Consider the following 23321-nt stretch of genomic DNA (forward strand, 5'->3'; position numbering starts at 1 on the left):
CACGCTGAGGAATTCATCTCCGTGGCCATTGCCTCAGTTATTGAGCAACGGCTGTTCCAAAATAGCCTCTTGCTCTGAGCCACGGGCAGCTCCGTGCCAGGAAAATGCCTCCGCTCTGGAAGTGCTGAAATATCCTGGGAAAACATGGGAAAACAGAGTTTTTACAGCAGCAAATTCCCTGCAGGAGGAATCATTTGTGGCCACCACTCACAGCTCTTAACGCAGACAAACCCTGAGCTTGCCAGGGTGGCTTCCAGGCTGGGATCTCTCTGCTTCCCTCCTTTTTTTCCATTTCCCTCCTTTTTTTCCATGCAATTCCATGCCTGCCGAGCCCGTGAAAGCTTCTTTCAGGAAAACTCCGAAAGGGCCCGAGGAGGGTTTGTTTTAAAAGGTGAATTTACTCAGGAGGAGCTGTTGGACCAAGAAGCCCTGAGGGCATCTGGTTGCCACCCCCGAGCTGCTGCTGCCGGGAAAGAAAAGAAAATCTCCAATCTCCCCTCCTTTCCTGCCAGCAGCTCCGCTCTGAGTTTGTTTTCATCTCCCTCGGGGAAGGGAGTTGGTTGTTTCTGTTCCCTGGGACTTTTCTCAGTGCCTCCGAGGGTCTCTCCCTGGGAGGAATCTGGGGGTTTGGAGTTATTACCTCTCTGATGCTGCCTCTGTTTCCATAGAGACTCTATAAATAGAATAAAATTTAAATCGCTATTTCCTCGGGAATCGCTCGGCAATGGGGGTTTGTGATATATTTCCCAGGGAAAAAAGTAAAAAAGGATGGAGAGTTTCGTTCTGAGTGGCTCAGGGAAGGATGAGAGGCTTTGCCTGCAGAGTTTGGGGATGCAAACTGCTGATCCCTTGTCAGTATTCCAGGTGTGCTGAAAATTACGGATTTGGCTTTAATGTCTGGGATTTTTGGGAGAAATTACCCTTTCTGCATGGCCATGAAATCTTCCTCCATCTGTAGCTCCTGCAGGTCATGTCTGCAACATCACAGCTTTCCCAAAATCCGGAATTTTTGCCAAGGAGGAGCGAAAAGGAGCTCCTGGATCCCACTGGTTTGGGATCAGGGATAAATGGCATCCCTGGGGACAAGGATGCAGAGGTGAGGTGGCCCTGGACGTCAGCAGGGTCAGGATTGGCGTCCCCACTCTGAAATGACTCCAAAATTGGGACAGGGCTGTGCCTTTAGATCCGCCAGCTCCTACCTGAGGAAAAGAGGAGCTTTTCTTACCCCAAAATCCTTTATCTGCCACCTGCTGGAGCAGGAATTCGGGATGTGGGATGCTCTGAGCCCTTTGGCAGTGCTGGAAGTTGCTACCCCCCCGATCCACGGAGGGAATTCTCTCCCTCCCAGAGGGAATCATGAAGGGCAAGCAGCCAAAATCTGCCCGGGATGCAAATCTGGGTGTTGCAGTGGCTGCAGGGAAGCCTGGCCGGGCTGACCCGGCCGTAATCGGGAGCAGATCTGTTCCACCATCCATATTCCATGAGTTTCCCAGCCACCCCGAGCCCTGGGAGCCTCCTGGGAATGCTGTGGGACAGGGGAAAGGGACAGGGTGACCTCGGGGAGCAGCACATCCCCATCCCTGCTGGGAGCCAGGCCTGGGAATCCCAGTTTGGACTGGGGTTGGTGGCACCCCTGGGGTTTCACCCCTATAAGTTTCACCCCTATAAGCTTGGCTTGTGGAAAATCCCACAGGGAAAAGCTCCCAGATCCTTCCTGGAGCTCGTGTGGCAGTGTGTCCATGGAAAATCCCACTGATATTTAGTATTTCCGAGTCCTAACATATTGTGTTTCTAATATTTCCACTACTATTTGGTATTTTCAAGTACTAACCTCTGGTATTTCCAATACTTCCACTAGTATTTCGTATTTCCAAGTACTAACATTTAGTATTTCCACTGATATTTAGTATGTCCAATATTTCCCCGAATATTTCATATTCCCAAGTGCTAACATGTTGTGTTTCCAATATTTCCACTACTATTTCGTATTTCCAAGCACTAACATTGAGTCTTTCCAATATTTCCACTAATTCTAAGTTTTTCCACGAGTATGTTGTATTCCTAAATACTAACATCTAGTATTTCAAAAATTTCCACTAATACTTAGTATTTCCAATATTTCCACTCATATTTCCTATTCCCAAACACTAACACTTAGTATTTCCAGTATTTCCAGTAATATTTCATACTTCCAAGTACTAATATTTAGTATTTCCAATATTTCCACTAATATTTCGTATTCCCAATATTTCCACTAATATTTCCTATTCCCAAGTACTAACCTTTAGTATTTCCAATATTTCCCCTGATTCTTAGTATCTCCACCAATATTTCATATTTCCAACTACTAACATTTAGTATTTCCAATATTTCCACTCATATTTCCTATTCCCAAGCACTAACATTTAATATTTCCAGTATTTCCACTAATATTTCATATTTCCAAATACTAACATTTAGTATTTCCAATATTTCCACCAATTCTTAGTATTTCCACTAATATTTCATACTTCCAACTACTAACACTTAGTATTTCCAATATTTCCACTAACACTTAGTATTTCCAATATTTCCACTATTTCCTATTCCCAAGCACTAACATTTAGTATTTCCAGTATTTCCACTAATATTTCATCTTTTCAAATACTAACATGAAGTGTTTCCAGTATTTCCACTAACATTTCATACTCCCAACTACTAACACTTAGTATTTCCAATATTTCCACCAATTCTTAGTATTTCCACTAATATTTCATATTCCCAACCACTAACACTTACTATTTCCAATATTTCCACTAACACTTAGTATTTCCAATATTTCCGCTAATATTTCATACTTCCAAGTACTAATATTTAGTATTTCCTGTATTTCCACTAATATTTCGTATTCCCAAGTACTAACCTTTAGTATTTCAAATATTTCCACCAATTCTTAGTATTTCCACTAATATTTCATACTTCCAACTGCGAACACTTAGTATTTCCAATATCTCCACTAATATTTTGTATTCCCAAGTACTAACATTTAGTATTTCCAATATTTCCAATATTTCCCCTGATTCTTAGTATTTCCACCAATATTTCTTATTTCCAACTACTAACATTTAGTATTTCCAATATTTCCACTAGTACTTAGTATTTCCAATATTTCCACTCATATTTCCTATTCCCAAGCACTAACATTCAGTATTTCCTATATTTCCACTAATATTTCATACTCCCATCTACTAACACTTAGCATTTCCAATATTTCCACCAATTCTTTGTATTTCCACCAATCTTTCCTCTTCCCAACTACTAACATTTAACCCTTCCAATGTAAATATTCCAATTAAACATGAAATGATGTCAGCAAGTCTCATTCCCTTCCCCAAACCCCTCCAGGGATCCCCAGATCCCTCCGGAATCTCTCGGCGCTCCGATTTGCTCTTGGAGCGAGCGTGGGCTCCATCCCCAAACCCCAACGCCTCACACTTTCCCTTCCCTCCCTCCTCCCGCAGAAAATCCAGCAGCTCTCCGAGGGCTCCATGTTCGGCCACGGCCTGAAGCACCTGTTCCACAGCCGCCGGCGCTCGCGGGAGCGCGAGCAGCACAACCCGCCGGACTCCGCCGCGCCGCCGCCGCCGCAGCCGCCGCCTCCCCACGGCGCCTCGGACCACGAGTCCCCCGACGAGAAGGAGCGCTCGCCGGAGATGCACCGCGTGTCCTACGCCGTGTCCCTGCACGACCTGCCCGCCAGGCCCACCGCCTTCAACCGCGTGCTGCAGCAGATCCGCTCGCGGCCGTCCATCAAGCGCGGCACCAGCCTGCACGGCGCCGGCCGCCGCGCCAAGAGCGGCTCGCTGGAGCCGCAGAAGGGCAGCCCGCACCTCGGCCGCAAGGCGCCTCAGGACAGCGGCCTGACGGCCATCCTGCACCAGCACCAGGGCAGGCCCAGGTCGTCGTCCACCACGGACACGGCCATCCTGCTGGCCGAGAGCGGGGCAGTGTACCTGCTCACCGAGGACACCGAGGGGCTGGCCGAGAAGGTAGGGATGGGGCGCCTCAGGGAGCTGGGGAGGGGTGATTCTTGGGGGAAAGAGGTTCTGGAGGACTTTGTGGCTCTTTACAATTGCCTGGTTGAGAAGACAGGGTTGGAGCACCTGAGGGAGCTGGGGAGGGGATGATCCTTGGGGGGAAAGAGGTTCTGGAGGACTTTGTGGCTTTCCACAATTGCCTGGCTGAGAAGGTAGGGATGGAGGACCTGAGGGAGCTGGGGAGAGGATGATCCTGGGGAAAAGAGGACTTTGTGGCTTTCCACAATTGCTTGGCTGATAAAGCAGGGATGCACCTGAGGGAGCTGGGGGGGATTGTCCTGGAGGAAAGGAGGCTCTGGAGGGAGTTTGTGTCTCTCACAATTGCCTGGCTGATAAAGCAGGGATGGAAGACCTGAGGAAGCTGAGGGGAATTGTCCTGGGGGAAAAGAGGTTCTGGACGGACTTTGTGGTCCTCCACATTTGCCTGGCTGATAAAGCAGGGATGGAGCACCTGAGGGAGCTGGGGAGGGATGATCCTTGGGGAAAAGAGGTTCTGGAGGACTTTGTGGCTCTTTACAATTACCTGGCTGATAAAGCAGGGATGGAAGACCTGAAGGAGCTGGGGGGATTGTCCTGGAAGAAAGGAGGCTCTATAGGGACTTTGTGTCTCTCTACAGTTGCCTGGTTGAGAAGGTAGGGATGGAGCACTGGGAAAGGCTGAGGGAGCTGAGGGGGAATTGTCCTGGAGGAAAGGAGGCTCTGGGAGGACTTTGTGTCTCTCCACAATTGCCTGGCTGATAAAGCAGGGATGGAACACCCGAGGAAGCTGGGGAGGGGATGGTCCTTGGGGGAAAGAGGCTCTGGAGGAACTTTGTGTCTCTTTACAATTTCCTGGCTGAGAAGGTAGGGATGGAAGACCTGAGGGAGCTGAGGGGGGATTGTCCTGAGAGAAAGGGGGCTCTGGAAGGAGTTCCTGGCTCTCCCTGGCTCTCCACACTTGCCTGGCTGAGGAGGTAGGGATGGAGCAGCTGAGGGAGAGCAAAAGGACGTGGCAAGAGCTCTGTGGGATGTGGGCATCCCAAGGCACCTGCCAGGGTTCAGCCGGATTTGCTCCTTCCCAAGGGATTTCCAAACCAACCTGATGGGCAGGATGGTGTTTCCAGCTAGTGTTTAGTGCCATTAATTATGGAACAGCCCAATTAGCACACGCTGAGTTCAAGGGCCGGGCGGTGAGAGATGCTCCAGGAGTTGGAGGATTTTCTGTGTTGGCTTCTCCCCTTGGCTTTTGGAGCCTGGGGGGCTCCACACCCTGGAGCTCTCAGGATCCTTCTTTTTGTGCTTTGAATTCACCTGAAAACCACAGCAGGGAGTTGGGATGTGGAGATGGCTGTGGGAATCTCTTCCCAGAGGATGAACACGTCACTGCATCAGCAGCTTTCCGAGGAGCTGCCCAAAATCTCCTCTCCCCACTTTTCCTGGGAGCAAATCAGGAGCAAATCCCAACCCTTCCCTGGCAGTCCCTCTGGAATGTCACACCCAGACCAAGCGAGGCAGGAGCATCAGGTTGGTCATTTGCAGCATCTGCAGCCAAAATTTCTCCTTCTTGGGGAGAACTGGCACTGCCATTTCATGGCACTGCCCTGCAAGAATCCCAATCCCGCTGGAATTATGGCCAAAACTGCAATCCCACCAGGACAGACACATCCAGAGGGAAGAAAGGCAGAGCAGATCCGTGTCCACTCCAGGAGCAGCACAGAAAGGGGATGAATAATTAACTGCATATGACACAAAGAGTAATAAGAAGAGAGAGACAATACCTTTGTGAGGCAGTGGAAAAATAACTTATTTAGAGAAACACGAGCTGGGTGATATTCCCGTGCTGGATTATTTTTCCAGAGCCCTCAGGAAGGCTCCAACCTGCAGCAAACCAGCTCATTTTCCTCAGGCAGGGCTGGCTGGCCTTGCCCTGGGCTCCAGAGGGGGAATTTGGCATTATCCCTGCCCTGTCCCCAGGGATTTGCCACCTCCTCCCTGTTTTCCCTCCCTCTGGAAGCTGCTGCCCCATGGGATGCACCAGGCTCCTGGGAAAGAGCCATTTCCCCCAAACACACACGAATTTCATGCTGAATTTCCCACCCCATCCTTCGTGGGATTGCTCAGCCTCAGCAAAAGCTTTTTGAACAGCTATTGATTATTTGTTTTCCTTTTAATTTCTTTTATAATTAAGTTCCTGCAGTTCTTCCTTCCCTCCCTTTGAACAGCTATTGATTATTTGTTTTCCTTTTAATTTTTTTTTTGATTAATTAAGTTCCTGCAGTTCTTCCTTCCCTCCCTTCTCCTGCTGTGGTTCCTCACCCCTTGAACCCTGCTAGGGCCTGGCCCACACAATTCCTCCCTCTGCACACCCTAATTCCCCCTGGGAGCATCCCTGTATCCCAAAAATCCCCTCTGCTGTGTGTCTCATGGAGCTCCGAGCTGGAGGAGCTCTTTCCCCAGGGTCAGGAGCATCCCTGTATCCCAAACATTCTCTTTCCCGTGTCTCATGGAGCTCTGAGCTGGAGGAGCTCCTTCCCTGCAGCATCCCTGCATCCCAAAAATCCCCTCTTCTGTGTGTCTCATGGAGCTTTGAGCCAGAGGAGCTCCTTCCTGGGGTCAGGAGAATCCCTGTATCCCAAACATCCCCTCTCCCCTGGAGCTCTGAGCTGGAGGAGCTCCTTCCCTGCAGCATCCCTGCATCCCAAACATCTCTCCAGTGTGTCACACGGAGCTCTGAGCTCCTTCCCTGGCCCCGGGAGCATCCCTGTATCCCAAAAATCCTCTCTCTCGTGCATCCTAAACATCTCTCCAGTGTGTCATGGAGCTCTTAACTCCTTCCCTGGCGCCGGGAGCATCCCTGCATCCCAAAAATCCTCTCTTTCGTGCATCCCAAACATCTCTCTGGTGTGTCTCGTGGAGCTCTAAGCTCCTTCCCTGCCCCCGGGAGCATCCCTGCATCCCAAAAATCCCCTCTCTCGTGCGTCCCACGGAGCTCTGAGCTCCTTCCCCGGGCCGGGAACATCCCTGTGTCCCAAACATCCCCTCCTCCGTGTTTTACACGGCGCTCCGAGCTGGCTGAGCTCCTTCCCCGGAGCATCCCTGCATCCCGCCCGGAGCCCCTCGGTGGCACTTTCGGGTCACACTCCACCGTACCAGTACCGGTACCGGCGCTCCGCGCAGGGCCGTGCTGGCGGCACGTGTGCCAGCGGCACCGCTGGGGCTGGCGGAGGCAGCAGCAGGGCCGGGAGCGTGCCGGGGAGCTTTCTGCTGATCTCCCTAATCTCCCGCTGGTGACCCGCCAGGCAGGGGCGGGCGCACGGGAATTAGCGGCGGCAGCGGCCCGCCGAGGCCCCGGCGCCGGCAGCAGCGGCCGTGGGGTGTCCCCGCTGTCCCCCGGGGTGTCCCCTCTGTCCCCCGGGGTGTCCCCGCAGCGGAGCAGCCCCGGGGGAGCCCGGGCGGGGCGGCCGGAGCTGGAGCGGGCGGGTCGCGGGGTGCTGTGCCTGGTGCTGCCCGGGAGCTGCACGGACGCCTGCGGGGACTGCGGCATGGTGCACGTCCAGGTGAGCCCCGGTGCGGTGAGCCCCGGTACGGTGAGCCCCAGTGAGCCCCGGTGCGGTGAGCTCCGATATGGTGAGCTCCGGTACGGTGAGCCCCGGAACGGTGAGCCCCGGTACGGTGAGCCCCAGTGAGCCCCGGTACGGTGAGCCCCGGTACGGTGAGCCCCGGTGAGCCCCGGTGCGGTGAGCTCCGGTATGGTGAGCCCCGGTGAGCCTCGGTACTGTGAGCCCCGGAATGGTGAGCTCCGGTATGGTGAGCCCCGGCACGGTGAGCCCCGGCACGGTGAGCCCCGGAACGATGAGCCCCGGTGAGCTCCGGAACGGTGAGCCCCGGGCCGGCCGCGGGGACGGGAGCGCGCAGGGAGCGGCGGGGCCGGTGGCCGTTAGAGGGCAGCGTTAGCGCTCCGGGGCCGTCTGTCCGTCCGTCCGTCTGTCCGTCTCTCTGTCCGTCTGTCTGTCTCCCGCCGCCTTCTCCCCGCGCCCCGGAGGGATGGCTCGCTCACAGGTGTGATGAGTGCGAGTGCTCAGCGCGGCGCGGACCCGCCGAGTGTCCCCCCTGACCCTGCTTGGGTTCACTGCCCTCCGTGTCCCTCCGTGTCCCTCGGCAAGTGACAGCGCCAGCTGCCCCGCCGGCCGTGTCCCCCCCTGCCCCTCCTGCGGCCTCTCGGGGTAGATTCTTCTCCTGTGAGGCACTGGGGGCACGGGGGGAGCTTCCTGCCTCATCTCTGAGCTCTGAGCCACCCGTTCTCGTGGGATTGTAACCCCAGAGTGCCGTTCCCCTGCTCCAACCTCCTCTCTCCCTGCCCCAGCCCTCCAGGAGAGTGTCACCAGTGTCCCGGGACTCTGCCCTGCAGGAGGGACCTGTCCCCACAGCCCTACAGGACAGTGTCCATAGTGTCCCGCGGCTCTGCCCTGCAGGAAGGACCTGTCCCCACAGCCCCAGCCCTCCAGGAGAGTGTCACCAGTGTCCCGGGGCTCTGCCCTGCAGGAGGGACCTGTCCCCACAGCCCCAGCCCTCCAGGACAGTGTTCCCAGTGTCCCGAGGCTCTGCCCTGCAGGAAGGACCTGTCCCCACAGCCCTCCAGGACAGTGTCCACAGTGTCCCGAGGCTCTGCCCTGCAGGAAGGACCTGTCCCCCAGCCATCTAGGACCGTGTCACCACTGTCCTGGGGCTCTGCCCTGCAGGAGAGACCTGTCCCCACAGCCCCAGCCCTCCAGGACAGTGTCCCCAGTGTCCCGGGGCTCTGCCCTGCAGGAAGGACCTGTCCCCACAGCCCTCCAGGACAGTGTCCCCAGTGTCCCGGGGCTCTGCCCTGCAGGAGGGACCTGTCCCCCCAGCCCTCCAGGACAGTGTCACCAATGTCCCGGGGCTCTGCCCTGCAGGAGGGACCTGTCCCCTCAGCCCCAGCCCTCCAGGACAGTGTCCATAGTGTCCTGAGGCTCTGCCCGCAGGAAGGACCTGTCCCCACAGCCCTCCAGGACAGTGTCCCTAGTGTCCCGAGGCTCTGCCCTGCAGGATGGACCTGTCCCCCCAGCCCTCCTAGACAGTGTCCCCAGTGTCCTGGGGCTCTGCCCTGCAGGAGGGACCTGTCCCCACAGCCCTCCTAGACAGTGTCCCCAGTGTCCCGGGGCTCTGCCCTGCAGGAGGGACCTGTCCCCTCAGCCCTACAGGACAGTATCACCAGTGTCCCGGGGCTCTGCTCTGCAGGAGGGACCTGTCCCCACAGCCCCAGCCCTCCAGGACAGTGTCACCAATGTCCTGGGGCTCTGCCCTGCAGGAGGGACCTGTCCCCCCAAGACAATGTCCCCAGTGTCCTGGGGCTCTGCCCTGCAGGAGGGACCTGTCCCCCCAGCCCCAGCCCTGCTGCCTCAAGGGCACCACCCCTCGGGACACGGGGCGGGACTCATCCCGCTAAATTTAGCTTCCCCCCGGGTCAGCGGCTATATTAGCCAGACGGATTACAGGGAGCAGGGAGGAACCTGGAGTTTCCCAGCACCCATCCCGGGGTGGCCCGTGGGGACAGAGGGGTTTGGGGTGGCTGGGGGATGGCTCAGCCTTCCCTGTGGCAGCTCGGGGACATCAGGCAAAGCTCGTGTCCCCTGCCCAGGCCTCTGCTCCCTGCCTGGGGCACAGCCAGCTCTGCCCTGCTGGCATCCAGCTGCCCTCGGTGCAGAGGGAGGATGTGGTTTCTCCCTCCTGCAGCTCCGGTTACCTGGGCTCAGTCAACAACTGGGACAGGGACAGGGACAGGGACTCTGTGCAGATTGTCCCCACATCTAACCCCGGCAGGAGTTCTCCCTCTCTTGCTGCCTCAGTTTCCCCAGCTGGAATCCAGAGCCAGCACATCCCTGAGTTTGGTAAAGCATCTTAGATCTCCTCAGGGGGATTTTCTGGCCTATCCTCCCCTCTCACCCAAACTGCCAGCGAGTTCTGCTGTTAAAATCCCGGGGAAGGAGGTGAAACAGGCAAAAGGGAACAGAAGCAATGGTGTGAGGCTGCCTGTCCCTGCAGCCCCCAACCCCTGGCACATCCCTGGATTGTCCTGAGGAGCACCAGGGTGCAGAGACCCCACAAGTGCCAGGGATTTTGGGGGAATTTGAGCTGTGAGAGTCCAGGTGAGCTCCCACCTGCCTCCTCCACCTCCCCACGTGTGGCAGGGAAGGAGTGTGAGCCACGGGAACTCATTCCCGTTGGGATGGCGCTGGCAGGAGCGCTCGGGAATGAGCAGATAATAGCTGGGAAGACAAAGACACCCGAGATTGCTGCAGAATTAATTCAGGAGGAGAAGAAGAATATCAGGCTGCGGGACTGATTCACCCCTCAGCGAAGACATCGTGTTCCTCAGCCCTCGGTGACATATGGCTGTTGATTGCAGCCCACCAGCAGCTCCCGCTCCCGGCAGGCAGCGCCGCGATCCCGGGGGGATTTGGGGGATTTGCCCAGCGTGCAGGGCAGGATTTGGGGTGCAGGGTTTGTGTCCATGCTGTGATCTCTCCAGGCCATCCTGCTGCTGTGTGCTGGGAGCAGAATTTGGCTCCAGACTCCAGCTGAGGGTCTTGTTGGTGACTCTTCTATGACTCGGCCTCTCCCTGCTTCCCCCTCAAATCCTCTGTGGCAAAGCTCCCAAAAATCCCAAAAAGCTGGGGGTGCTGGGTGGGTTAGTGCTGTGTCACCCAGCACGTGCTGGAGCTCCCAGGGTTACTCCCTGCGGCGACAACAACAGTGGGAATTGTTCCAAATATTCTCCGAGCGTGGGCAGGGAGACTGTCTTCACCCACGAGGGGTGGTCACTGAATTGTCCCTGCAAGCCCAGGGCACAGGGACAGTCCCCAACTTGGAGGACGTAGCGTGGAATCAGGAAACGCCGCGGCGTGGATGGGCATGGAGGAGATACAAAGACTTCCCGAGGGAAAATCCCAGGATCTTTCCATCCTTCCCTTCCCCGAGTGCCCGTGGGATGGTGGCAGCGTCCCAGCTCCCTTGGGGACAGGGAGCAGCAGGACAGGCTGTTTGTTTGTTCCCGTCGGGAAGCAGCGCCTGGAGGTGCTGTCTGTTCTCCCGGCACAGTTGGAGGGTTGGGATCAGCCCGGTGGCACCCTGCCTGCTCCTGCTCCCCCAGGCTCCCTCCCGGCCTGCTCCTGCTCCCCCAGGCTCCCTCCCAGCCTGTTCCTGCTCCCCCAGGCTCCCTCCCAGCCTGTTCCTGCTCCCCCAGGCTCCCTCTCAGCCTGCTCCTGCTCCCCCAGGCTCCCTCCCAGCCTGCTCCTGCTCCCCCAGGCTCCCTCCCAGCCTGTTCCTGCTCCCCCAGGCTCCCTCCCAGCCTGCTCCTGCTCCCCCAGGCTCCCTCCCAGCCTGTTCCTGCTCCCCCAGGCTCCCTCCCAGCCTGCTCCTGCTCCCCCAGGCTCCCTCTCAGCCTGCTCCTGCTCCCCCAGGCTCCCTCCCGGCCTGCTCCTGCTCCCCCAGGCTCCCTCCCAGCCTGCTCCTGCTCCCCCAGGCTCCCTCCCAGCCTGTGCTGCTCGTTCCTGGCCGCCTCTGCAGATCCTCAGCCGGGAGGGAGGGAGGGAGGGAGAGGATCTGGCTGCTTCCCGCAGATCCGGCAGGAACAACCTCGTGCTGGGTCTGCACCCTCCCGAATCCTGCCCTGGGAAAAGAATTCTGCTCCTAAATTCTCTGTCTGCGAATATCCCACCCTGGGAAAAGGATTCTGCTCCTAAATCCTCTGTCTGTGAATATCCCACCCTGGGAAAAGGATTCTGCTCCTCAATTCTCTGCTGGGTGTTGTGAATATCCCACCCTGGGAAAAGGATTCTGCTCCTAAATCCTCTGCTGGGTGTCTGTGGATATCCCACCCTGGGAAAAGGACTGTGCTCCTCAATTCTCTGTGAATATCCCACCCTGAGAAAAGGGTTCTGCTCCTCAATTCTCTGCTGGGTGTCTGTGAATATCCCACCCCGCTCTGCTCTCCTTTCCAGGGAGAAGCCAGGCGAGGATTTGGGATGTGCAGGGATAAGGGGTGAGGAGCAGGGTGACCTGCAGGAGGTGAGGGTGGAGCTCTTGGCCAAGGAGCCACTTGCTCCAGATGCCAAATCCCATCAGGAATGGGATGCTGAGGAGCACTGGACTGGCAGATCTTCACCTCTGTCAGCATCCTGCCTCCCAATAATCCATATTCAGTTTTCCCAGCCTGGTTGAGGAAGGTTTTCCTGCTGGTTTTAGCTCTTGCTCAGCCCAGCCCCAGGGAAGCCAAGCCCAAACCCCACAAGGGAACCCATCTGGTGATCTTTGTAGCTGGATCCTGCACTGCCCAGCACCATCCCACACCAAATCTGCTGTGATTTTGTGGAAAATCCAGGGATTTTCATCACGTGGTGTTGCTTTATTTCTAAATTTACCTCGTGCAGCCAGGCCTGAAAACCAGCTGCCCCTAAAGCAGAGGGTGATGGGGAGTCTGACACCAACCTCGTGGGTAATTCCCTTGCCAAACTCCCACTTTTCCCGTGCCAGGAGGGTTTTGCATCCCCGTGGAAGGAACTCTGTGCCCTCGGGAGGGGAGATGCTGCACCACTGCTCCACCTGGCTTGGCTGGGAGTTGATCAGCGACTCTCCTTGTTGTTTGCTGTGGTTTGTTAATCTTCCCCTCGTGCTGGCGAGCTGGGAGGAGGTGTTTTCCTGCGAATCCAGCACCTGAGGTCACTGATAAAGCACAGGAATGCTCTCCAGGTCTCCTCCTGAGCATCCTGACCTTTATCAGCTCAGCCTTTATCAGCCCTCACTGGGAAATTCCCACTCCTCCCTCCTTCCCCAAGGCCAGGAGCAGGGCAGGCGGGGTTTTTGGGGGGCTCTGAGCTGGCAGGGGGTGTGGAGAACATTGCAGTTCCCCCTAGGATGGGTGAACCACTTCCCAGCCCCAAAAACCACCGGGGGAAGCAGCTGAGCTCCAGGGCCAGCCCAGCGCCTGAAAGAGGGAAATGGGGAGCAGGAAGGGTGCTTTCCACAGAGTCCTGTGCAGCTGGGGAATGTCCCTGTCCTGCTGAGGCAGCAGAAGGGCCACGGGAAGTGACCTCTGCCCCCTGAGCTAAAAGGAGAAGTGATGCTATGGGAGATACCAAACCACACTGCCCGGCGCTGGTCATCTGCCCCGAGTCATGCCACAGGCAGCCAGGGCTTGGCCAGGCTGTCCATCCACCCCCTGGGGTCGGAGGGATGGACCAGGAGCAGCTTTTTTCCACCAGGGAGCCGAGGAACCCCGAGTGCTGCCAGTCCTGGGCTCGGGGACAGCTCTGCGGGGTCACTGCCCGCCCTGCCCGGCCCTGGGGACAGCTCTGCGGGGTCACTGCCCGCCCTGCCCGGCCCTGGGGACAGCTCTGCGGGGTCACTGCCCGCCCTGCCCGGTCCCCGCGGCTCCGGGTGGCACCGGGAGGAAGCTCTGTCCTCTCCTCGCCCTGCCCTGGCACGGCTGAGCGCCGCATGGTAGGCACAGCTGGATTTTGGGGTCGGTTTAGCAGGGAATCTGCTCTTTCCTGTGCCCGTGGGGATGGAGAGGGTCTGGTGCTGGGAGCTGGGAACTGGGACTGGAAGGGGATGAGGATTTTTGTGCTGGATGGGGTCAGTGCTGGGAGTTGAGGCTGGAATGGGATGAGGATTTTTGTGATGGATGGGGTCGGTGCTGGGTGCTGGGGCTGGATTGGGATGAGGATTTTTGTGGTGGATGGGGTCAGTGCTGGGAGCTGGGGCTGGATGGGGATGAGGATTTTTGTGATGGATGGGGTCAGTGCTGGGAATTGAGGCTGGAATGGGATGAGGATTTTTGTGATGGATGGGGTCAGTGCTGGGAGCTGAGGCTGGAATGGGATGAGGATTTTTGTGATGGATGGAGTTAGTGCTGGGAGCTGAGGCTGGAATGGGATGAGGATTTTCCTGCTTCACGTGGTGGATGAAGCTGCCCCAGCTCTGCTTTGTCCCCCTCCTGCAGGGAGGACACACCAGTGCTGCTCCAGGAAGGGCTAAAGGCAGCACAGCTCCACACCCAGACCTCTCCAAAGCATCAGGCTGCACTTTTAGGGCACAGCTGGGCGTGGGGACAGCCCGGGGGACAATGGGCAGCGCAGGGCTCGGCTGTGGGAGCAGCAAGGCTTCCCCATTAACCATGGATTTGGGTCACGGGCAGCTCATGGCTCCAGCCTGCACAATTCCATCGGGGCTGCAAATGCTTCCTAAGCCGCTGCTGGTTTTTTTCTGGGGAATAACTCAAGCAGAGGAGCTGGGCTCAGCCAGCCTGCTGGCCGTGCCCGTGGTGGTTTGAGGTTTCAGGGCTTTGGTCTGGCCCAGCACAAGGCTCTGGGGCTCAGTTGTGTTTCCCCATTGCTCTGACCCACCAGCCCTGCTCTGTGCAGCCCAAGCTTTGGGCTCAGGGCTCGTTCTTGGTCACTCCCTGCTTTCCATCCATCCTGTTGAAAATCCCCAGAATTGCTGGAAATCTCCCCACCCGTGTCTGGGCAGTGGCTGGGTGTGTTCTCTGTGTTCTCCCGTGGCAGAATGGGGTCAGTGCAGCCTCTCCCTTCCCACCCTGCTGGGGTGACAGGGACAGATCCATGTCTCAGTCCAAGCCACCTCCTGATGCTGGCACAAAATTCCCTGGTTTTACCTCCCTCAGGCTGCCCAGCTCCTCGCACACTGACAGGATTTTTTCCCCGGCTATTTTCCACTCGCGTTTTTCCCCTATGGCTGTCTCCCCTGCCTCTCGCAGGCTGCTCCGTCCCGCTGTGTGACACAGCAGATGACAAGAGCCCGTCCCGACCTCCTGCGTCAGGGCACAGGCAGCGTATGGGGCTGGAGGCGTGTGAATATCCCGGCACGGGGACGAGGGGGGTTTTGCATTACAGCCCTGAAAGCTGCGCTCGCTGCGAGCTGTAAACAGCTCGGGCAGATTTCCTGAGTCGGCAATCCCGCCCGAGCCAGCGCCTCCTTCCCTGCGTGCCGGGAGCGCTCCGGGAGCGCGCTGGGGACACTCTGGGGACACTCCGCTCCGGGGACGTGGGGCCAGCCCTGTCGGGGTCTGCAAGAGGCTTCTCCTCCTCCTCCTCCCTCCCTGCTGCTCCCCCCAAACTTCGCCGCTGCTTTTGCCAGTCGGGGATTCTGCCATGGCAGCCTGGGCAGCGCTGCCGGCCTTGGGGACATCGCGGGGACACTGCCGGGCAGCCCACGCCAACTAGCCCCGGGGCACGCCAGCCCTGCCCGCCATGGAGGTAGGTCCTGGCAGCTTTGGGGTTCGGAGGAGATGATGGGGAGGATGGTGATGGGCAGGAAAACCCCCAGGGGGGCTTTGGGTGGCTCTGCTGCTCAGGGAGTGAAATGGGGGAATGAAACCCCCATTGCCGGGTGGGGAACTGCTGCGGCTGGGAGCCCGAGCGTTAATCTGCATTATGTAAGGGAAATGATCGTCAGGCTGGGGGAAAGGAGCGCAGGGAGCTGCTGGCAGTGCCTTGTGCCCATCCAGGGGTGGGTGGCACCCGAGGGGACGTGGCACGGAGGGGACATGGCAGCGCCAGCCCCAGGTGCTGCTGCAGGCTCGGCAGGAGGGTGGGAAGTGTGAGTCAGGGCTCCTGCTGCTATTTTCAACAGCTGGGGTGGGTCTGGTGGGAATAACAGCTCGGCTCGGCTCGGCGTGGCACGGCGCTGGGAGCCCAGGTGGGGACAGGGACAGGGACAGGGACAGGACACTCGGGGTGTCCCGAGCAGTCAGAGGATGCTGTGCTGGGAATTGCTGTGAGGAGCAGGAGCCACATGGAATAACTCCCCCAAAATCCCCCTCCCCACAGCCACCACACACCTTCTCATCCCTGCTGGCCGTGGCCTCTCCCTGGTGGCATTCCAGAGCCACCGAGTGCCCCGGGCATGGTGACACTGGAGCTGAGGGATCAGGGCAGCAGCTCCCTGGATCCGCCCTGGATTTGGCATCCCTCGACAGCTCAGTGCCACTTGTTCTTGTTTTTCCCATGCTGGGAGGTGCACACGGTCCTTCCCGCAGCCGTTTTGTCCCCGCGGTGGATTCCAGCCAGGAGTGACAGTGACACTTTGGAGGGAAAGTCCTCGGCTGGGGTGGATGCAGCCATGGCTGTAGGGCATGGAGAGCAGAGCAGCTCAGGGATGGTGTCAGTGCCTGCAGGGCTTTGCTCTGAACTTTGCAATAATTGTGCAATTTCTCTAGAGTGGGGTTAAATCCAGCATGGATGGGCTGGGACAGCCATGGATGGGCTGGGGACACCACCTTGGGCTGGGGACACCCTGAGCTCCTTACCTGCCACCTGGGCTTTCCTCCATCCAACCTGCAGCACCAAATAATCCAGTTTTGCTCTGAACTTTGCAGTAATTGTGCAATTTCTCTAGAGTGGGGTTAAATTCAGCATGGATGGGCTGGGACAGACATGGATGGGCTGGGGACACCACCTTGGGCTGGGGACACCCTGAGCTGGGGACATCCTGAGCTGGGGACACTGCTCATGGCTGGGGACACCCTGAGCTCCTTACCTGCCACCTGGGCTTTCCTCCATCCGTCCTGCAGCACCAAATAGTCCAGTTTTGCTCTGACCTTTGCAATAATTGTGCAATTTCTCAAGAGTTAGGTTAAATCTAGGCATGGACGTGCTGGGACAGCCATAGATGGGCTGGGGACACCACCCTGAGATGGGGACACCCTGAGCTCCTTACCTGCCACCTGGGCTTTCCTCCATCCCTCCTGCAGCACCAAATAGTCCAGTTTTGCTCTGACCTTTGCAATAATTGTGCAATTTCTCAAAAGGAGGGTTAAATCCAGGCGTGCATGTGCTGGGACAGCCATGGATGGGCTGGGGACATCCTGAGCTGGGGACACCACCCTGAGCTGGGGACACCCTGAGCTGCTCACCTGCCACCTGGGCTCTACTCCATCCGTCCTGCAGCACCAAATAATCCAGTTTTGCTCTGAACTTTGCAATAATTGTGCAATTTCTCCAGAGTGGTGTTAAATCCAGGCATGGATGTGCTGTGACAGCCATGGATGGGCTGGGGACACCCTGAGCTGCTCACCTGCCACCTGGGCTCTACTCCATCCCTCCTGCAGCACCAAATAATCCAGTTTTGCTCTGAACTTTGCAATAATTGTGCAATTTCTCCAGAGTGGTGTTAAATCCAGGCATGGATGTGCTGGGACAGCCACCACCCCAGGCTGGGGACACCTTTAGCTCCTTACCTGCCACCTGGGCTTCCCTCCATCCCACCTGCAGCACCAAACACCCCAGCATTGCATAACCCAGCCCAGCCATGGCCCCAGCAGCCCTGTTTGCTGTTTGCTCAGCTGATTCCCTCGAGCCTTTTGCAGATCTCAGCTCTCCCGGGCTCCGCTCCGGCGATAAGAATAATTTTTTCCTCCCCTCGTCCTGCATTCCTCCCTCATCCCACATCTCCCTCCCCAGCCTGCCTGGAAAACAAACGCTGGAAAACACGGGGATGTGCCGAGCAGAGGGTTTGCTGCATGTAGGGAAAGTGTGGCTTTTCATAATCCCCCCGTTAAATCCCCTGCACAGTCATTTGGGCTCGCTGGGATTTAGCAGGCAGTGTCTGTTTGTGCTCCAGGGATCCACATTGTCTTTTTTTGGGGTTGTTTTCCAAGCTGTAACCTGGTGTGCCTCGCCCAGGATTTCAGCCCAGCTGCAATCCGTGCTGTTCCCTGCCCGTCCTGCCCTCCTGAGTGTAATCCCTGGGATAAATCATGGAATTACAGAGCGGTTTGGGTCGCCAGGGATCTTAAAACTCATCCAGTTTCACCATCCCGGGTTGCTCCAGCCTGGCCTGAGATGCTTCCAGGGATGGAAGTGTCCAAATTCCACTGCCTTGGACACTTCCCAGCTCCTCTGGGAATTCCATCCCAGCCCCTCACCACCCTCCCAGGGAAGAATTCCCTCCCAATATCCCATCTAAACCTCCTCTCTTTCCAATCCAAAAGTTTGGCTTTACAGAGTTTGATTATTCCCTCTTTAGAAAACAGAGTTTGAGCAACTTTTCCCCTCCACTCCCCAGCTGGTGTTTCCCTTTTCGGCCTCTCTGGCTCTGCCTTTTCCTCTGCCAGGGTCATTTTTTCCCTTTTCTGTCCAGAGAATTGCACATCTGGGCAAAAAGTCTGTTTCCTGCTGTTTCTAAATTCTCCCTCTAGATAAGAAACCAAAGCAAAACCCTCCGTGGAGGGCCCAGCCTAAAAATAGCCTGGAAGTGGGGTCTGGAAACCACGAGTTTGTTATGACTTTGTATTTATTTTTTTAAAATTACCACTCCAGACAGAGTGAATCCAGCTGGAATCAGCCTTTTTGCTCTCATTTGCTGTAGTGAGGAGAGAGAAAAAGCCGTGAGGGGTGGGTTTGGGGGGAGCTGAGATGAAATAAATCCCAGCAGGACACGAACAACGGGGAAAAAAGGAGGAAATGAGAGGGAAGAACAGGAGGTTTTTCCAAAGCCCTGCTCCAGATGGGAGTGTTCCCAAGCAGCATCCTGAGAGAACATTCCTCCCTCCTGCACCCAGCCTTTCCTGGTGATAACACACTCCCAAGCAGTGATCCCGCGGCATTATCCCTATTAAAGGGTCACTCGGGGAAAGTGGGATGGAAATGAGAAATTATTCAGGTCTGCCAAGAGTATTTAACTTTCAAGCGGCTCTTAATTAGAAGCCAGGAGCCATTTATACAACCGGGGAGGGTTTTGCATAAGAATCTGCATCTAAAACCCAGCAACTGGGAAAGATTTAGGGATTTTTTAATTTATTTTTTCCCCCCCAACTGGCCAAGCAGCGTGTCCAGGTTGGAGAGCACGAGGCAGGACCTGGGTCTCAGTCCAGGCTCTGCCAGCGTGGCTCCAGGCAAGTGATTTCCTCTCCCAAAGCTCCAGTTTTGCCATGTGTAAAGCGGAATTTTGGCATTTTTCCGAATTTCCTGGGGTGGCAGCTGGTGTTTGCGAGAGGAGCTTGGCACTGCCAGGTGAGGGAGCTTGGAAGAGCAGAGGAGGGATTATTCCCCCGCAAATTGTCCAGTTTCTCTCGGGCTGGATAACTTTGGGGTTCGTCCAAGCTAAAAGCAAAACTGAAATACCTCTGGGTTGCTCAATGCTTGCGCTCTGCGCCGCTTTGGGTGGAGATTTGATGATGATTCCTGGATGATGATTCCTGGTTTTCCTCACCCCTTTTCCCTGGCTGGCTGGAGAAATCCCAGTGCCCGCGAGGCAAGGGTGGAAAGGCAGGGTCGAGCTCCCTGCAGCAGCTGCTCCTTGCTGAAATCCACTGGGAAAATCCAGCCCTGAACCCTCATTGCTCTTTAATTTCTGTACTCCTGGCATTCCAGCAGCGGTGAAAACCTCCAACCAACCGGAAAACTCCCCAACTTCTCCTCATTTCTCCAGTTAATCATTCTCCCACCCAGCTCTCCCTCCTCATCCCGGGGTTTTTCCTCTGTCTCCTGATCATCCCCCACCTTTTTTTTCCACCACCAGCTGGACAAGGGCGACGTGACCACCCTGAACCTCCCCCCGGGCGCCGGGCACGGTGACACCGACGGCCCCGTGTGCCTGGACGTCCCCGATGGCACGCCGGACCCTCACCGCACCAAAGCCGCCATCGAGCACCTGCACCAGAAGATCCTCAAGATCACGGAGCAGATCAAGATCGAGCAGGAGGCCCGCGACGACAACGTGGCCGAGTACCTGAAGCTGGCCAACAACGCCGACAAGCAGCAGGCGTCGCGCATCAAGCAGGTGTTCGAGAAGAAGAACCAGAAGTCGGCGCAGACCATCGCGCAGCTGCACAAGAAGCTGGAGCACTACCACAAGAAGCTGAAGGAGATCGAGCAGAACGGCCCGTCCCGCCAGCCCAAGGATGTTTTCCGGGACATGCACCAGGGGCTGAAGGACGTGGGAGCCAACGTGCGCTCCAGCATCAGCGGGTTCAGCGGGGGAGTGGTGGAAGGGGTCAAGGGGGGGCTCTCGGGGCTGTCCCAGGCCACCCACACGGCCGTGGTGTCCAAGCCGCGCGAGTTCGCCAGCCTGATCCGCAACAAGTTCGGCAGCGCCGACAACATCGCCCACCTGAAGGACACGCTGGACGACGGGCACCCCGAGGAGGCGTCGCGGGCCCTGAGCGGCAGCGCCACGCTGGTGTCCAGCCCCAAGTACGGCAGCGACGACGAGTGCTCCAGTGCCACCTCGGGCTCGGCCGGCGGCAGCAACTCCGGGGCGGGGCCCGGCGGCCTGGGGAGCCCCAAGTCCAACACGCTGGACAGCCACCACAACAACTTCGACACCATCCTGGAGGAGCTGCGCGAGATCAAGGACAGCCAGTCCCACCTGGAGGACTCAATGGAGGACCTCAAGGCCCAGCTGCAGCGGGATTACTCCTACATGACGCAGTGCTTGCAGGAGGAGCGCTACAGGTAGGGATGGACGTTGTGTCACCTGGGGTGGCTCTTTGGGGACCTGCTGGGTTTGTCCAGCTGAGCCCTGCATGCCAGGGTAATGAGGAGCTGCAGCCATGCTCACTGCCAGGCGTCCAGGGAGGATCTTGAGATGTTTTCCCACAACCAGGAGGGGGTTGGAGGGGCAGGGTGGTGTCCGCAGAGCCAGGGGAGGGTCAGAAGGGCAGGGTGGTGTCCGCAGAGCCAGGGGAGGGTCAGAAGGGCAGGGTGGTGTCCCCAGAGCCAGGGGAGGGTCAGAAGGGCTGGATGGTGTCACCAGAGCCAGGGGTGGCTCAGAGGGGCAGGGTGGTGTCCCCAGAGCCAGGAGTGGCTCAGAGGGGCAGGGTGGTGTCCCCAGAGCCAGGGGAGGGTCAGAAGGGCTGGATGGTGTCACCAGAGCCAGGGGTGGCTCAGAGGGGCAGGGTGGTGTCCCCAGAGCCAGGGGTGGCTCAGAAGGGCAGGGTGGTGTCCCCAGAGGTCTCGGGGAGGTGTGCCCAGCCCGGCTGCCCTGTGCAGGTATGAGCGGCTGGAGGAGCAGCTGAACGACCTGACGGAGCTGCACCAGAACGAGATGACCAACCTGAAGCAGGAGCTGGCCAGCATGGAGGAGAAGGTGGCCTACCAGTCCTACGAGAGGGCACGGGACATCCAGGTAGGGCTGGGAGAGAGACCCTGGGCTGGGAAGGAGGGAGGGGAAGAGAGATCCCTGCTCCCAGCACCATCCAGGTGAGGTTCTCCCCAGGTGGCTGAACCATGTCCCCAAAACCAGGGAATGCCAGACTGGTTTGGGGTGGAAGGGATCTTAAAGATCCTCCAGTGCCACCCCACCTTGGCAGGGACACTTTCCACTGTCCCATGTTGCTTCAGCTGTCCAGCCTGGCCTTGGGCACTCCCAGAGATCCAGGGGCAGCCACAGCTTCTCTGGGAATTCCATCCCAGCCTCTCCCCACCCTCACAGGGAGGAATTCCATCCCAATATCCCATCTCACCCTGCCATGTGGCCCTGGGATGCCATTCCCTGTGTCCTGTCCCTCCCCGCTCTGCTGCTTCCTGGAGCTGGCCACAGCCCTGGGCGGTGACAAGCCACGTGTGGGCCACCACAGTCCCCATATCCCCTTTGAGCCAGCACCCAGACCTTCCCCATCAGCCATCCCAGGTGCCACACCCCTCAGGGGACATCCCTGGCCCCGCTGTCCCCCCGCAGGAGGCCGTGGAGTCGTGCCTGACGCGGGTGACCAAGCTGGAGCTGCAGCAGCAGCAGCAGCAGGTGGTGCAGCTGGAAGGCGTGGAGAACGCCAACGCCCGGGCGCTGCTGGGCAAGTTCATCAACGTCATCCTGGCCCTGATGGCCGTGCTGCTCGTCTTCGTCTCCACCATCGCCAACTTCATCACGCCGCTCATGAAGACCCGCATGCGCATCCTCAGCACCGCCCTGCTCGTCCTGCTGCTCTTCTTCCTCTGGAAGCACTGGGACTCCATCAGCTACTTCCTGGAGCACGTGCTGCTGCCCAGCTGATCCGCGAATCCCCGGGGGGTTTTGGATTCCTGCAGAGGGGAGGGATGGGGGGTGAGGGTCTGAAGCCTTTCTCCAGGCTGCTCTCCAGGCTCTCCGCAGCCGCCGCGTGGCTTTGGGATCTGCCAGCCCTGTGGGGTGTTTGGGAAGGGTGGGAGTTTGGGACGGCGCTGGCGGTGGTGATGTTTTTCTGAGGTGGTTTTTTAGAGGTCGTCCTGGAGGAGAGCACGGATCCCCTTCTTCAGGGGGCTTCGGTTGGTGGGAAGGATGGAGGTGGACCAAACCTGGCTTCTGGGAGAACTTCCAGCAGGGAGAGAAGAGGGCTTCACGGGGCAGGGTTTTCCCTTTTGGCCTTGACAACTGAGGTGGCAAAAAGTCCTGGGATGGAGCGAAAAAGACGGATGGAGGACACAGCTCCGGGGCAAAGCCAGCAGGACACTCACAGCCCACAGCCAGGACCCGGCAGGGCTGTGACACCACCCCAGTGTCCCCAAGGGGCTGGGCACACACGGGGGGAGGGTCAGCACCACCTCTCCGCCGGTTTCCTTCCCGGAATTCCCGATTCTCTGGCTTTGGTCAATCTCTTCAGGGACACACCTGGACTCTGCCAGCCTCTGCCCCGTGTCGTGTGCGTGTGTGCAGTTTTTTAATTTAATTCCAGACTCTGTTTCCATTTGTGAATCAAAGCCGGTGGGGCAGGGCAGGGGAGGGGAGCAGCACCTTCCAGCCCCCCCAGCCCCACCCCAGAGCACAGCATGCTGTCTCGGATGGTTCTTAAATTATTTCATACCTATATATTTATGTAATATATCTATACACACACACATATATATAGAAATATATATATAAAATATCTGCACAGCCAGGGCCTCCTCTGCTGCAAACGGGCACTGAGTGGAGTGCTTGGCCTCAGGTGTGAGTTTGGCCCTGAATATTTCCTGTGGGGATTCCAATGGGGTTTTTGGGGAGGTTGTGGGGTCCCTCTGCCACCTCCTCCACGCTCCCAGGGCTGAGCTTTGTCCCCATATCGGGGTCCCTGCATCCCCTCGGTGCTGCAGCATCACCTCTCACAGCTGGGAGGTGACACAGGTTTGGTATCAAAAACAAGGCTCAGCCCAGCCCCAGAGCAGAGCAGGGCTGTGCCCAGCTGGGATGCACAGGGATGGACGGGACAGAGCTTTGGGGAGCTCCCTGGGGTTCCCATTCCTTCAGGTGACACCCAGGACATGTCCTCTG

At 57.5% G+C, this 23321-nt stretch overlaps 1 protein-coding gene across 4 annotated transcripts in view; it reads left to right on the forward strand.

The window, feature by feature from the left end:
* The window catches only part of TMCC2 (transmembrane and coiled-coil domain family 2), a 28203-nt gene extending 5257 nt beyond the window's left edge, over positions 1-22946 (forward strand). The window contains exons 2-5 of one of the 4 annotated variants that reach the window (XM_085044373.1): positions 3501-4028; positions 19617-20551; positions 21089-21224; positions 21777-22946. In XM_085044373.1, the coding sequence (XP_084900499.1) occupies positions 3501-4028; positions 19617-20551; positions 21089-21224; positions 21777-22088 (1911 nt within the window). In that variant the 3' untranslated portion in view covers positions 22089-22946. Of the gene's footprint in view, positions 1-3500; positions 4029-7351; positions 7613-8084; positions 8115-11777; positions 13578-19616; positions 20552-21088; positions 21225-21776 lie in introns of those variants that run through there. The other 3 variants (XM_085044375.1, XM_085044376.1, XM_085044374.1) reach the window with 3 other exon arrangements.
* Positions 22947-23321: the final 375 nt, after the last annotated feature.

This window comes from Lichenostomus cassidix, unplaced genomic scaffold, assembly GCF_008360975.1.
Source record: "Lichenostomus cassidix isolate B80296 unplaced genomic scaffold, HeHo_3.0 unassigened_scaffold_chr26, whole genome shotgun sequence".
NCBI lineage: Eukaryota > Metazoa > Chordata > Aves > Passeriformes > Meliphagidae > Lichenostomus > Lichenostomus cassidix.